We start from the raw sequence: 16,990 nt of genomic DNA on the forward strand, positions 1-16,990 counted from the left end.
GGGATGGCGATGGAATGAATAAAGGCAGACAGTATGAGTTATGTACATGGGTATATATGTATATGTCTGTGTGTGTATATATATGTATACATTGAGATGTATAGGTATGTGTATGTGCTGTGTGTGGATGTGTATGTATATACATGTGTATGTGGGTGGGTTGGGCCATTCTTTCGTCTGTTTCCTTGCGCTACCTCGCTAACACGGGAGACAGCGACAAACCAAAATAGAAAATAAAATAAAATAAAGAAACATTAAGGTTCACTTAAGTTGTTTTGGAAATTATCATAAAAATTATCACTATCTTCATTAATAGTACTTATCACTCAGGTCACATTTGTTCCTGCTGAGGTTTATCTTCTCTAATCAATGCTGTGTATGTGTATCTGACAAGGTCCACATTCAGTTCAAGATATGGCTGTCCAATATAGTTCTCATGAGTTCAGATTCTCTATAGATTTCCATACCTAAAAATGCCTCAAGCTATGCTAAATATTCAGTAAAAAGTTCTCTATAAGCATCCCTGGGCTGAATGTCCTGCATGGAATGAGCTCTCAACATTATTTCCTACCTTGAGCTATACTAATATATTTATATGGGAAAATCATACATTCTGTCCTACCAAGGCCTGTCTTAACTAATTTGCAGGAGGAAACTCAAAATTTTAGCCTTTCTAGGGATGCACAGCCATGCCTTACCAGGCATTACACTGTACTCCTGTACACAGCTTACACGCTCACGGGAATGTCTCCTATAAATTTCTACTGTTTTCAGGTATGAGAAATTTGACTGTGCCCATGCAGTGGCTCTCATTGCCTTCATTGGACTCTTATCTAACTTTCAGGTTGGTCATCTCAAGTTTCTGTCTTATGCTGAACATAGTGTTGTCAGTCAAACTGGTTAAGCACTAGTAGAGCTTAATATCAAAACCTCTGGAGTACACATGTTTCTCCTACCCAATGTACAAATTATGAGACATCTAACAGTGAACAAAAAAAATCCATAGAATACATAGTCTCATGTTATAACAAAACCCATTACCTTTATACCAGGACATCATAGATGAATTCACCAACATTAGGAAAAAAACGACGCAGGCGCAGAAGTGATATTGGTGAAGTTCCATACCTCCATCTGCCTCAGTACTTTCACTTGGCTGATTTAATGAGTGGAGCCCAGTGGTAGGTGAATCATGTTATCATTATTTATTATTGCCCCAGAACTCCTTTTTAAGAGAGGGTCCTGGTGCTATCCAGGATCTCTCTTCCAGAGGCTCCTGCAGCCTAAAGCTGTGCTATTTGCAGTAAAAGGGAAATGATGAATTCCTTTGGAGTAAGAAGTTCTTTTATTAGACTGAACTCTCAGCGATAAAGCCTCCTTAATGGTAACTTTCCACTGGCAGTGTGATAACACCTGTGAATCATTTTTTTTTTTTTTTTTTTATACCTCGTCGCTGTCTCCCGCGGTTGCGAGGTAGCGCAAGGAAACAGACGAAAGAAATGGCCCAACCCCCCCCCCATACACATGTACATACACACGTCCACACACGCAAATATACATACCTACACAGCTTTCCATGGTTTACCCCGGACGCTTCACATGCCTTGATTCAATCCACTGACAGCACGTCAACCCCTGTATACCACATCGCTCCAATTCACTCTATTCCTTGCCCTCCTTTCACCCTCCTGCATGTTCAGGCCCCGATCACACAAAATCCTTTTCACTCCATCTTTCCACCTCCAATTTGGTCTCCCTCTTCTCCTCGTTCCCTCCACCTCCGACACATATATCCTCTTGGTCAATCTTTCCTCACTCATTCTCTCCATGTGCCCAAACCATTTCAAAACACCCTCTTCTGCTCTCTCAACCACGCTCTTTTTATTTCCACACATCTCTCTTACCCTTACGTTACTTACTCGATCAAACCACCTCACACCACACATTGTCCTCAAACATCTCATTTCCAGCACATCCATCCTCCTGCGCACAACTCTATCCATAGCCCACGCCTCGCAACCATACAACATTGTTGGAACCACTATTCCTTCAAACATACCCATTTTTGCTTTCCGAGATAATGTTCTCGACTTCCACACATTTTTCAAGGCTCCCAAAATTTTCGCCCCCTCCCCCACCCTATGATCCACTTCCGCTTCCATGGTTCCATCCGCTGACAGATCCACTCCCAGATATCTAAAACACTTCACTTCCTCCAGTTTTTCTCCATTCAAACTCACCTCCCAATTGACTTGACCCTCAACCCTACTGTACCTAATAACCTTGCTCTTATTCACATTTACTCTTAACTTTCTTCTTCCACACACTTTACCAAACTCCGTCACCAGCTTCTGCAGTTTCTCACATGAATCCGCCACCAGCGCTGTATCATCAGCGAACAACAACTGACTCACTTCCCAAGCTCTCTCATCCCCAACAGACTTCATACTTGCCCCTCTTTCCAAGACTCTTGCATTTACCTCCCTAACAACCCCGTCCATAAACAAATTAAACAACCATGGAGACATCACACACCCCTGCCGCAAACCTACATTCACTGAGAACCAATCACTTTCCTCTCTTCCTACACGTACACATGCCTTACATCCTCGATAAAAACTTTTCACTGCTTCTAACAACTTGCCTCCCACACCATATATTCTTAATACCTTCCACAGAGCATCTCTATCAACTCTATCATATGCCTTCTCCAGATCCATAAATGCTACATACAAATCCATTTGCTTTTCTAAGTATTTCTCACATACATTCTTCAAAGCAAACACCTGATCCACACATCCTCTACCACTTCTGAAACCACACTGCTCTTCCCCAATCTGATGCTCTGTGCCTGCCTTCACCCTCTCAATCAATACCCTCCCATATAATTTACCAGGAATACTCAACAAACTTGTACCTCTGTAATTTGAGCACTCACTCTTATCCCCTTTGCCTTTGTACAATGGCACTATGCACGCATTCCGCCAATCCTCAGGCACCTCACCATGAGTCATACATACATTAAATAACCTTACCAACCAGTCAACAATACAGTCACCCCCTTTTTTAATAAATTCCACTGCAATACCATCCAAACCTGCTGCCTTGCCGGCTTTCATCTTCCGCAAAGCTTTTACTACCTCTTCTCTGTTTACCAAATCATTTTCCCTAACCCTCTCACTTTGCACACCACCTCGACCCAAACACCCTATATCTGCCACTCTGTCATCAGACACATTCAACAAACCTTCAAAATACTCATTCCATCTCCTTCTCACATCACCACTACTTGTTATCACCTCCCCATTTACGCTCTTCACTGAAGTTCCCATTTGCTCCCTTGTCTTACGCACCTTATTTACCTCCTTCCAGAACATCTTTTTATTCTCCCTAAAATTTACTGATAGTCTCTCACCCCAACTCTCATTTGCCCTTTTTTTCACCTCTTGCACCTTTCTCTTGACCTCCTGTCTCTTTCTTTTATACTTCTCCCACTCAATTGCATTTTTTCCCTGCAAAAATCGTCCAAATGCCTCTCTCTTCTCTTTCACTAATACTCTTACTTCTTCATCCCACCACTCACTACCCTTTCTAAACAGCCCACCTCCCACTCTTCTCATGCCACAAGCATCTTTTGCGCAATCCATCACTGATTCCCTAAATACATCCCATTCCTCCCCCACTCCCCTTACTTCCATTGTTCTCACCTTTTTCCATTCTGTACACAGTCTCTCCTGATACTTCCTCACACAGGTCTCCTTCCCAAGCTCACTTACTCTCACCACCTTCTTCACCCCAACATTCACTCTTCTTTTCTGAAAACCCATACTAATCTTCACCTTAGCCTCCACAAGATAATGATCAGACATCCCTCCAGTTGCACCTCTCAGCACATTGACATCCAAAAGTCTCTCTTTCGCACGCCTGTCAATTAACACGTAATCCAATAACGCTCTCTGGCCATCTCTCCTACTTACATAAGTATACTTATGTATATCTCGCTTTTTAAACCAGGTATTCCCAATCATCAGTCCTTTTTCAGCACATAAATCTACAAGCTCCTCACCATTTCCATTTACAACACTGAACACCCCATGCACACCAATTATTCCCTCAACTGCCACATTACTCACCTTTGCATTCAAATCACCCATCACTATAACCCGGTCTCGTGCATCAAAACCGCTAACACACTCATTTAGCTGCTCCCAAAACACTTGCCTCTCATGATCTTTCTTCTCATGCCCAGGTGCATATGCACCAATAATCACCCACCTCTCTCCATCAACTTTCAATTTTACCCATATTAATCGAGAATTTACTTTCTTACATTCTATCACATACTCCCACAACTCCTGTTTCAGGAGTATTGCTACTCCTTCCCTTGCTCTTGTCCTCTCACTAACCCCTGACTTCACTCCCCAGACATTTCCAAACCACTCTTCCCCTTTACCCTTGAGCTTCGTTTCACTCAGAGCCAAAACATCCAGGTTCCTTTCCTCAAACATACTACCTATCTCTCCTTTTTTCACATCTTGGTTACATCCACACACATTTAGGCACCCCACTCTGAGCCTTCGAGGAGGATGAGCACTCCCCGCGTGACTCCTTCTTCTGTTTCCCATTTTAGAAAGTTAATACAAGGAGGGGAGGATTTCCGGCCCCCCGCTCCCGTCCCCTCTAGTCGCTTTCTACGACACGCGAGGAATACGTGGGAAGTATTCTTCATATTAACACCAATTTGCCTTTCCATCAGTTATCAATATAATTAAATAATGTGGCATCACCAAGTTCAAATTTAGCAGAGACTGACCTTGTCATACTAAAGTCAAGCTGTACTGTTCAGGTCAAGCAGTCACATAAGGTCAATTAAATCAGTCAGGTGTAAGTATACTGAAGATTTTAGATGAATGCAGGCTGAAATAGCTAGTGATTTCAAAAAAAAATTTCTTTATTCATCTTTTTGTGTGAATTAATCTTTTGAAGTCTCTAAGTATATAGTACAGCTTGCTGAGTACTGTACACAAGAAGCATCATCAAAACTGCGTAAATGGTAACAGTAGAAATATTAATCAGAATACATGAAAATGTGTTCTGTTTTGAATAACAATGTGATCATACTGTAATTGGGTTTAACTGTGTTATGTTGCAAGGTGACAACCATTACCCAGCTGATGTTTGAAGGATCAATTATCAAGGCATAATTTCATATGGTTTTTATTGCCTAAGTATGCATTTCACTGTAAATAAGATGTTGCCATTTCTCCATAAAACAATTACACAAATTTTAGAATTAGTTGTACTTTCAAGTTTTGGACCTTAACAAAAATTCTACTTGTGAATGTGACTGTGGTTCACAAATACATCCAGGGGGTTTCCCAATATCATGGAACATCTTTTTTGGTGAAGATGGCCAAGCTATTCGTAGTCTTCATATGAAAAGTGATCAGCTTTGAAAACAACAGGTAAAAATACCTTAATAACCCTGCCAAGTCAGAGGATAAAACAGACCTAAAACACTCATATATTCATCCCCAATCCACAACTGGCTCTCTAGCAAACAATGAAATAAACCTAAATTGGAGCTGTGCACAATGGTTATGCTTACATTGTATCATTTAAATCTCTATCTACCTAAAGATAAATAACTAATGACTAAAGGTTGCTAAAAAAAATTTGCAACTGTACAAAATGGTACGTTCCTCAAATTCTCAACTACAAAACACAGAAGCGTTTTAAAACCATTTGCTGCAAGGTAACAAAACATACTACACAAAAGGAAAAGGCCCTCATAGATCTTATTCTTCAACCATTGTCACAAGTTTCTAGTATGAAAGTAAACAATAATTACAACCCCCTACTCCATACACTTATCCTCTTACTAATAAACTAAATGGTTGTTAATGCAAGACAAAACATTCACTGACCAAAGAGATTTAGATGCCATGTCACTCAAGAAAAACTACCATGTGACTTGCAATGTTTTATTATTGCCTGTAGCACTGTGCCAGTAATTAACACCTTAAACAGATGATTTTTAAATCATCATAAGTATTTTTTGATGAAAGATAGTGAGTAAACATGAGTATTTATGGAAAGGAAGCAAGTATATAGGAATGAAATGTGGCATGATATCTGGGCTATTCATTGTTCTGGATGATGGAAGTATACTAAAAAGAGATGGACAATGAGACATATTTTTATTTAGGTTAAATTTTCTTTGAGTAGGGAGGACATGGTCCATCCTACACCAAAAACACTTCAATGGGCAGCAGAAGGAATGCAAGCAACAGCAGAAGAGGATATAACTGGAGAAGATGTCACGAATGAAAGCAATGAGACAGGTGATACAGTGGAAGACACAGCTAGAAAGAGAAGTGGAACAAAATATGAAAATCTTGAAGAAGACAGTGATGAGATTTTCATTACACAAAACCTCACAGGTATGAGAAAAGCATCTTGTGTAAATTTATTGAAAGCCTCTACATAAATATTGCCCAGATCATTAAATATAAAACTCCTGAATCACATGATATTATTGAAATTTTTTAAGTTTAATTCTTACAAGCAGGCAGCGTCATGATACAAAGTAATTATTATGTATAAAAGAAAATCTTGAACCACCTTGAGTGATGTGACTTTTTTATTATGATACACTGACTTCTAATTGATTCTGTATGTGACCCCAGGTGATTCAAACTATGGCCTTGCAGAGGACAGTAATCTGAGCTCTGATGTGGGAAGGAAATCAAGCCTCTTGACTGACTTAGCCCACATTGGTCTTCAATTAGCGGTTAGTAACACTCCCATTTCTTAATCCTGTGGCTTGCAAAAATTGGTCACAATGTGCCAACTATCCACATACTCTATAAACTGAATCTTTCTCAATAAATCATGGATGTACTCTTAATTCTCAAAAGTTGTACAATCCAATCAGCCAATGCTTTTCACTATGATCTTGTAACTATGACCTCTGATACAGCTAGAGCAAATTACAAGGCTAATCACTGCTACAAGTTATAGTTTTTTAAACAATGTTACTAACATAGGAACAGATTAAAAGATAGACTTAAGAGACTAATGTTATGCTCATGGCAGAGCAAAAGTTACATGAGATAGCATTCAAAAGAACATTCATTCATTGCAACCAATAATTATAAATATTCAGGCACATGAGCCATAGGATAGTGTTTTAATGATCAGAAAGGGGTTTATTTCAGATGTGGTTAGTTGACACCAGTGATGGTAGAGTGTCATTTGAAGCTGGGCATTCAGGTATATGCAGGGCCACCCAAACCCTGGCCAAAAGCCATGGCTGGATTGGATCTGTTGCTGCAAATCTCCTAAGGTATGAAAATCACTACCACAGTTAATTTTGCTGGCCTCAGAAGACCAAACTTTGGAACTCTTTATGCATCTTCCATGTCCAACATTGTTTTCTTTTGAAGTGGTAAGAATATCACTCACGTAGTCACTTAAGTGAATTTAGCAATCAAGCTTTAATAATGGAAGGAGTGCACGTGTGTTTGAAGATAGGTGATAGTGCAAGCAGTTTGAAACAAATGTGAGAATGTGTCAAGACTGTTTTATGTCACCTTTATTATCTAATGATTTCATAGATGGGGCATTTCATAAGAATGGAATTTACCACAATTACTATATGCAGTTCATGCTGTCTTGTTAGCTAAACTACAGGAAGATTTAGATAGAATGGTGAATTTCAGTAAGATATGAGTGAGGATCCTCAAAGTACATGCAAATAAAACTAAGAGTAATTTGTGAAAAGGAATTTTTTTTTTTTTTTGCTGTCTCCCGCGTTTGCGAGGTAGCGCAAGGAAACAGACGAAAGAAATGGCCCAACCCACCCCCATACACATGTATATACATACGTCCACACACGCAAATATACATACCTCCACAGCTTTCCATGGTTTACCCCAGGCGCTTCACATGCCTTGATTCAGTCCGCTGACAGCACGTCAACCCCGGTATACCACATCGCTCCAATTCACTCTATTCCTTGCCCTCCTTTCACCCTCCTGCATGTTCAGGCCCCGATCACACAAAATCTTTTTCACTCCATCTTTCCACCTCCAATTTGGTCTCCCTCTTCTCCTCGTTCCCTCCACCTCCGACATATATATCCTCTTGGTCAATCTTTCCTCACTCATTCTCTCCATGTGCCCAAACCATTTCAAAACACCCTCTTCTGCTCTCTCAACCACGCTCATTTTATTTCCACACATCTCTCTTACCCTTACGTTACTTACTCGATCAAACCACCTCACACCACACACTGTCCTCAAACATCTCATTTCCAGCACATCCATCCTCCTGCGCACAACTCTATCCATAGCCCACGCCTCGCAACCATACAACATTGTTGGAACCACTATTCCTTGTGAAAGGGATGAGAAACCATATTAGATATTTAGGAGTGAAGTTCAGCAGGGATGACAGTAGTAAAAGCTTAAGTTGTGAGTAGCATCAGAGAAAAATTGATAGTACCCAGAAAGTTCTAACGAATACAAAAATCAAGCAAAAAAAAACAAGAGGCTTATGTAAAGAAGGTGTCCAAGCTCTGATGTGTGGATGTGAAACCCAAGGTGTTTATACATCAGGATTAGTAAAATAAAAATATTACCAACACAAATGATGTAATCTGCATAGTAAACGTGGAATTCAGATGATAGATAGTCCAAAGAGTAATCATATGAGAAGGACATGTGATGCAAAGAAATAAAAACAAATGTACATGGATGAAAGTTTGTTATGATGGTCTGGCCATGTAAAACATATAGCAAATGACAGGAATTTCAAAATGTATATAGTGGTATAGTCAAAGATACACAAAGGGGGGAATACAATTGAGGAGATGGATAAACACAGCAAAAGTACTGACTAGGGGTAGGGATATTCTGAATGAAGATACTAAAGGAGTGATTGGGGATAGAATGTAAATGAAGCACTTGTGTGTAAATGTCATGAGAAAGAAGTCACTGGTCTTTGCAAATTAATCAACTATGGCAATTTTATAGTGGAAACTCAGAATGAAAGGTTTACATGTAATTTCAGAGGCTGTATATACTGGATCCATGTCAGAAAATTGATGTGATATATTGGTAGTCAGATAAAGAGAAATCTATCATCTGATGACTGAAAACACATCTTAATTTTTTCACCAGGCCCATTCTTCATTTGAGCAATAATGCCTTACGTTAAGGCTTCTTGTGGAGAGAAGGGAGAGTATGCAATCTGTTGGGGATGAGAGAGCATGGGAAGTGAGTCAGTTGTTGTTCACCAATGATACAGCTCTAGTGGCTGATTCAGGTAAGAAACTGCAGGAGTTGGTGACTGTGTGTGAAAGGAGAAGGTTGAGAGTAAATGTGAAGAAGAGCAAGGTTATTAGGTTCAGTAGGGTTGAGGGACAAGTTATTTGGGATGCAAGTTTGAATGGAGAAAAATTGTAGGAAGTGAAGTGTCTTAGATATCTGGGAGTGGAGTTAGCAGCGAAGGTTCTGGGAGCAATGAAGAATGTGTGGAAGGAGAGAACATTATCTCAGAGAGAAAATGGGTATGTTTGAAGGAATAGTAGTTCCAACAGTGTTATATGGTTGCACGGCATGGGCTATGGTTAGGGTTGTACGGAGGAGGGTTGATGTGTTGGAAATTAAATATTTAAAGACAATATGTGGTGTGAGGTGGTTTGATTGAATAAGTGATGAAAGGGTAAAAGAGATGTGTGGAAATAAAGAGAGTGTGGTTGAAAGAGCAGAGCAGAAGATGGTGTATGGAAATGGTTTGGTCATATGAAGAGAATGAGTGAGGAAAGATTGACAAAGAGGATATATGTGTCAGAGGTGGGGGAACAAGGAGAAGGTGGAGACCAAATTAGAGGTGAAAGGATGGAGTGAAAAAAATTTTGAGCAACTGGAGCATAATGTCCTTAAAACATTAATTTCCAACACATCCACCCTCCTCCATACAATCCTATCTAGAGCCCATGCCTTGCAACCATATAACATTGTTGGAACTACTATTCCTTCAAATACACCCATATTTGCTCTCTGAGATAAATTCCTCTCCTTCCACACATTCATTATATTTAACATCTGTTTCCCACATCAGCGGGGTAGTGCCAGGAAACAGACGAAGAGTGGCCCATCCACACATTTACACACATATATACATAAACGCCCATACACAGACATTTTAACTTTCTAAAAGGGGAAACACAAGGAAGAGTCACGTGGGGAGTGCTCATCCTCCTCAAAGGCTCAGATTGGGGTGTCTAAATGTGTGTGGATGTAACCAAGATAAGAAAAAAGGAGAGATAGGTAGTATGCTTGAGGAAAGGAACCTGGATGTTTTGGCTCTGAGGGGAACGAAGCTCAAGGGTAAAGGGGAAGAGTGGTTTGGGAATGTCTTCAGAGTAAAGTCAGGGGTTAGTGAGAGGATAAGAGCAAGGGAAGGAGTAGCACTACTCCTGAAACAGGAGTTGTGGGAGTAAGTGATAGAGTGTAAGAAAGTAAATTCTAGATTGATATGGGTAAAACCGAAAGTTGATGGAGAGAGATGGGTGATTATTGGTGCATATGCACCTGGGCATGAGAAGAAAGATCATGACAGGCAAGTGTTTTGGGAGCAGCTGAATGAGTGTGTTACTGGTTTTAATGCACGAGACCGGGTTATAGTGATGGGTGATTTGAATGCAAAGGTGAGTAATGTGGCAGTTGAGGGAATAATTGGTATACATGGGGTGTTCAGTGTTGTAAATGGAAATGGTGAAGAGCTTGTAGATTTATGTGCTGAAAAAGGATTGGTGATTGGGAATACCTGGTTTAAAAAGCGAGATATACATAAGTATACGTATGTAAGTAGGAGAGAATGCCAGAGAGCTTTATTGGATTATGTGTTAATTGATAGGCGCGTGAAAGAGAGACTTTTGGATGTTAATGTGCTGAGAGGTGCAACTGGAGGGATGTCTGATCATTATCTTGTGGAGGCGAAGGTGAAGATTTGTAGGGGTTTTCAGAAAAGAAGAGAGAATGTTGGGGTGAAGAGAGTAGTGAGAGTAAGTGAGCTTGGGAAGGAGACTTGTGTGAGGAAGTACCAGGAGAGACTGAGTACAGAATGGAAAAAGGTGAGAACAAAGGAGGTAAGGGGAGTGGGGGAGGAATGGGATGTATTTTAGGGAAGCAGTGATGGCTTGCGCAAAAGATGCTTGTGGCATGAGAAGCATGGGAGATGGGTTGATTAGAAAGGGTAGGGAGTGGTGGGATGAAGAAGTAAGATTATTAGTGAAAGAGAAGAGAGAGGCATTTGGAAGATTTTTGCAGGGAAACAATGCAAATGAGTGGGAGATGTATAAAAGAAAGAGGCAGGAGGTCAAATGAGAGTTGGGGTGAGAGAGTATCATTAAATTTTAGGGAGAATAAAAAGATGTTTTGGAAGGAGGTAAATAAAGTGCATAAGACAAGGGAGCAAATGGGAACTTCAGTGAAGGGGGCTAATGGGGAGGTGATAACAAGTAGTGGTGATGTGAGAAGGAGATGGAGTGAGTCTTTTGAAGGTTTGTTGAATGTGTTTGATGATAGAGTGGCAGATATAGGGTGTTTTGGTCGAGGTGGTGTGCAAAGTGAGAGGGTTAGGGAAAATGATTTGGTAAACAGAGAAGAGGTAGTAAAAGCTTTGCTGAAGATGAAAGCCGGTAAGGCAGCAGGTTTGGATGGTATTGCAGTGGAATCTATTAAAAAAGGGGGTGACTGTATTGTTGACTGGTTGGTAAGGTTATTTAATGTATGTATGATTCATGGTGAGGTGCCTGAGGATTGGTGGAATGCTTGCATAGAGCCATTGTACAAAGGCAAAGGGGATAAGAGTGAGTGCTCAAATTACAGAGGTATAAGTTTGTTGAGTATTCCTGGGAAATTATATGGGAGGGTATTGATTGAAAGCGTGAAGGCATGTACAGAGCATCAGATTGAGGAAGAGCAGTGTGGTTTCAGAAGTGGTAGAGGATGTGTGGATCAGGTGTTTGCTTTGAAGAATGTATGTGAGAAATACTTAGAAAAGCAAATGGATTTGTATGTAGCATTTATGGATCTGGAGAAGGCATACGATAGAGTTGACAGAGATGCTCTGCGGAAGGTATCTAGAATATAAGGTGTGGGAGGCAAGTTGTTAGAAGCAGTGAAGAGTTTTTATCGAGGATGTAAGGCATTTGTACATGTAGGAAGAGAGGAAAGTGATTGGTTCTCAGTGAATGTAGGTTTGTGGCAGGGGTGTGTGATGTCTCCATGGTTGTTTAATTTGTTTATGGATGGGGTTGTTAGGGAGGTGAATGCAAGAGTTTTGGAAAGAGGGGCAGGTATGCAGTCTGTTGTGGATGAGAGAGCTTGGGAAGTGAGTCAGTTGTTGTTCGCTGATGATACAGCGCTGGTGGCTGATTCATGTGAGAAACTGCAGAAGCTGGTGACTGAGTTTGGTAAAGTGTGTGAAAGAAGAAAGTTAAGAGTAAATGCGAATAAGAGCAAGGTTATTAGGTACAGTAGGGTTGAGGGTCAAGTCAATTGGGAGGTAAGTTTGAATGGAGAAAAACTGGAGGAAGTAAAGTGTTTTAGATATCTGAGAGTGGATCTGGCAGCAGATGGAACCATGGAAGCGGAAGTGAATCATAGGGTGGGGGAGGGGGCGCGAATTCTGAGAGCCTTGAAGAATGTTTGGAAGTCGAGAACAGTATCTCGGAAAGCAAAAATGGGTATGTTTGAAGGAATAGTGGTTCCAACAATGTTGTATGGCTGCGAGGCATGGGCTATGGATAGAGTTGTGCGCAGGAGGGTGGATGTGCTGGAAATGAGATATTTGAGGACGAAAGAACGGCCCAACCCACCCACATACACATGTATATACATACATGTCCACACATGCAAATGTACATACCTATACATCTCAACGTATACAAATATATACACACACAAACATATACATATATACACATGTACATAATTCATACTGTCTGCATTTATTCATTCCCATCGCCACCCCGCCACACATGAAATAAAAATCCCCCTACCCCTCATGTATGCGAGGTAGCGCTAGGAAAAGACAACAAAGGCCACATTCGTTCACACTTAGTCTCTAGCTGTCATGTACTAATGCACTGAAACCACAGCTCCCTTTCCACATCCAGGCCCCAAAGAACTTTCCATGGTTTACCCCAGACGCTTCACATGCCCTGGTTCAATCCATTGACAGCACGTCGACCCTGGTATACCACATCGTTCCAATTCACTCTCTTCCTTGCATGCCTTTCACCCTCCTGCATGTTCAGGCCCCAATCACTCAAAATCTTTTTCACTCCATCTTTCCACCTCCAATTTGATCTCCCACTTCTATTCGTTCCCTCTACCTCTGACACATATATCCTCTTGGTCAATCTTTCCACACTCATTCTCTCCATGTGACCAAACCATTTCAAAACACCCTCCTCTGCTCTCTCAACCACACTCTTTTTATTACCACACATCTCTCTTACCCTATTATTACTTACTTGATCAAACCACCTCACACCACATATTGTCTCAAACATCTCATTTCCAGCACATCCACCCTCCTCCGCACAACTCTATCTATAGCCCACACCTCGCAACCAATAAACATTGTTGGAACCACTATTCCTTCAAACTTACCCATTTTTGCTTTCCGAGATAATGTTCTCGACTTCCACACATTCTTCAACGCTCCCAGAACTTTTGCCCCCTCCCCCACCCTATGATTCACTTCTGCTTCCATGGTTCCATCCGCTGCCAAATCCACTCCCAGATATCTAAAACACTTCACTTCCTCCAGTTTTTCTCCATTCAAACTTACCTCCCAATCGACTTGTCCCTCAACCCTACTGTACCTAATAACCTTGCTCTTATTCACATTTACTCTCAGCTTTGTTCTTTCACACACTTTACCAAACTCAGTCACCAGCTTCTGCAGTTTCTCACACGAATCAGCCACCAGCGCTGTATCATCAGCGAACAACAACTGACTCACTTCCCAAGCTCTCTCATCCACAGCAGACTGCATACATGCCCCTCTTTCCAAAACTCTTGCATTCACCTCCCTAACAACCCCATCCATAAATATACACTTTAACGTATACATATATATATACATACACAGACATATACATATATACACATGTACATATCCATACTTGCTGCCTTCATCCGTTCCCGTCGCCACCCTGCCACACATGAAATAGCATCCCCTCCAAGGAACATAGAAAAAAGCCATTTTTTAGCTGTTGTCTGTAATGCACTTGAAACCACATCTCTCTATTCACAACTAGGCACCACAGACCTTCCATGGTTTACCCCAGATGCTTCACATGCACTGGTTCAGTCATTTATGTATTCATTTTTGTTTGCAATTTCTCATACTAGCGAGGTAGTGTGAGGAACAGATGTAGAAAAAGGCCCCATTTACTCGCATCCATTCCCTAGCTGTCAAGTGTAAGATATTGAAACCACAGCCCCCACACATATAAAAATGTGTATCATAATCACCAACACTATGAAGGTACACAAACTTTAGCAATGAATCTGATTGATTATGATTCATCATTGTTCCATGTTATCATCAGATAAAATGGTTAAGTTTTACAAATGTCAAATGTGAAAGTAATCACAAATTACAAGTTCTGTTTATATCACTGACTTTCGTTCCCTTTGGGAACTCCCTTGGGTTGCCACTACAAAACAGTCTCCATAACTAGTGAACTTCAGTGTTGCTTTGCCTTTAGTGCCTCACCCTTAACAGGCCACTGGCAGAGGGCAACTCTAGCACAGCATTTTCAGAGGCTTCTACCTAATGCTACTGCATAATGTTCCAAGCTATTACTTTTACTTAATGTTCCCACCTAATGTTCTTACCTACTACAACTACGTAATACTACTACTGAATTTTTCCACCTACTACTCTTATCTATTGCTCCAACAATTTTGCCAGAAGGCCAGGCTAGTGCATATAGCTCACCACAGGAATTTCTAGTTATGAAGAATGAGTTGTATGAGTGATGTCAAGTGTTATGTAAGACATGGATAGAAAAGACAGTTACCTGGGTCTGAATTAAAAGCTCAGTTAATGAGACAGATTACTAAACTTAAACATAAAACCTGAAAGATAAGGGTAGTTTTAACAGGTGTAAATTTCCAGTACATTAACATTATGTCATGAAACAGAGCCAAAAAATAAGTGATAGTTACACAAGATACCCTACTTTTTAAGACTGGACACAGCTACTTCAGCAAGTATTTTAAGAGATAAATGATCCACCTATGGCCATTCATACCAATACAGTATTGAAGTTTATATTCACAAAATTCAGTATGCTTATGCTTTAACTTGTTGATTAATCACTTCACCATTGCCTAACCCCACAGAAGAACATTAGCAGATGCCCTTGCCAAGCATGAACCCACCAGAATTCTTCTGCAGAGTGCAGGTATGGCTGGAAAAGCATTGGTATGTCAAGAGTTTTAAAACCTGATACTAAATGCAAAGGAACCATCAACACAAAATCTTTCTTCTTCTATATGTGCTAACCTTACTGCCTAAGTAAAGCAGCATTAGGAACAGAACCTTCAAGGAAAAAGCCTCTTTTTTCCTGCTTCTGAAAAGACTTTGTAGAGGAGGGGAGGATTTCAAGCTCCCCCACATCTTCCACTTCTTTTAATCACTTACAATGTGCAGGAGATACATGGGTAGTATTTTTTCATCCCTAAATTATGGGTAGAATATAAGTTTGATGAATAAACTTTGAGAAATCAACTAATTCAACTGAAAGGTTGCATCAGCATACAGTGTATGAAACTAATTCTAGACAGAGATGTTGTACTTTTAACATAGTGAAACATTTGTGTATCAAACTAAAAAAGAAAAGTGAATATACAGAGCATCACTCTCCTCGTCATTGTCATCCATGATTTACTCTACTGCTCCATGATTTTCGAATCGACTCCACTGTGCACTTACTAAAGAATATCAAACCAAGTTTACTGTGATTTGGCACACTGTATAAATCTAAAATTCATGCCAACCCTCAACAATGAGCCTCAGTCATTGTTTGAAACCATTTCACAGGCTCAGTCCTCTGTTCTTAACGCTACCTCACTAATGCGGGAAGTGGTGAATATGTACATGTGTATATATGTCTCTGTGTATGTATATGTATGTATATGTCGATACATATATATATATATATATATATATTTCTTTCTTTCATACTATTCGCCATTTCCCGCGATAGCGAGGTAGCGTTAAGAACAGAGGACTGGGCCTTTGAGGGAATATCCTCACCTGACCCCCTTCTCTGTTCCTTCTTTTGGGAAAAAAAAAAAAAAAAAAAAAGAGGGGAGGATTTCCAGCCCCCCGCTCCCTATATATATATATATATATATATATATATATATATATATATATATATATATATATTATTTATTTATTTTTTATTATACTTTGTCGCTGTCTCCCGCGTTTGCGAGGTAGCGCAAGAAAACAGGCGAAAGAAATGGCCCAACCCCCCCCATACACATGAATATACATACGTCCACACACGCAAATATACATACCTACACAGCTTTCCATGGTTTACCCCAGACGCTTCACATGCCTTGATTCAATCCACTGACAGCACGTCACCCCCGGTATAAAACATCGCTCCAATTCACTCTATTCCTTGCCCTCCTTTCACCCTCCTGCATGTTCAGGCCCCGATCACACAAAATCCTTTTCACTCCATCTTTCCACCTCCAATTTGGTCTCCCTCTTCTCCTCGTTCCCTCCACCTCCGACACATATATCCTCTTGGTCAATCTTTCCTCACTCATTCTCTCCATGTGCCCAAACCACTTCAAAACACCCTCTTCTGCTCTCTCAACCACGCTCTTTTTATTTCCACACATCTCTCTTACCCTTACGTTACTTACTCGATCAA

The 16,990-nt window shown here is 40.5% G+C and overlaps 1 protein-coding gene across 1 annotated transcript; it reads left to right on the forward strand.

The window, feature by feature from the left end:
- The first annotated feature begins 1,062 nt into the window (after nt 1-1,062).
- LOC139758939 (uncharacterized) lies at nt 1,063-16,206 on the forward strand. Its single transcript, XM_071680754.1, has 5 exons — nt 1,063-1,181; nt 6,229-6,443; nt 6,690-6,793; nt 7,221-7,348; nt 15,438-16,206. The coding sequence occupies exons 1-5, from the start codon at nt 1,063-1,065 to the stop codon at nt 15,535-15,537; spliced, it is 666 nt and encodes a 221-aa protein (XP_071536855.1). The 3' UTR covers nt 15,538-16,206.
- Nucleotides 16,207-16,990: the final 784 nt, after the last annotated feature.

Source organism: Panulirus ornatus, chromosome 32 (genome assembly GCF_036320965.1).
Source record: "Panulirus ornatus isolate Po-2019 chromosome 32, ASM3632096v1, whole genome shotgun sequence".
Taxonomy (NCBI): Eukaryota; Metazoa; Arthropoda; class Malacostraca; order Decapoda; family Palinuridae; genus Panulirus; species Panulirus ornatus.

What these genes read in the sequence shown, in the direction of transcription:
- LOC139758939 (XM_071680754.1), top strand. Translation starts at nt 1,063, where the DNA reads ATGAATTCACCAACATTAGGAAAAAAACGACGCAGGCGCAGAAGTGAT. An exon ending in TTAATGAGTGGAGCCCAGTG is followed by an intron (nt 1,182 to 6,228) that starts GTAGGTGAATCA and finishes TTCTTTGAGTAG; the next exon opens with GGAGGACATGGTCCATCCTA. An exon ending in CATTACACAAAACCTCACAG is followed by an intron (nt 6,444 to 6,689) that starts GTATGAGAAAAG and finishes ATGTGACCCCAG; the next exon opens with GTGATTCAAACTATGGCCTT.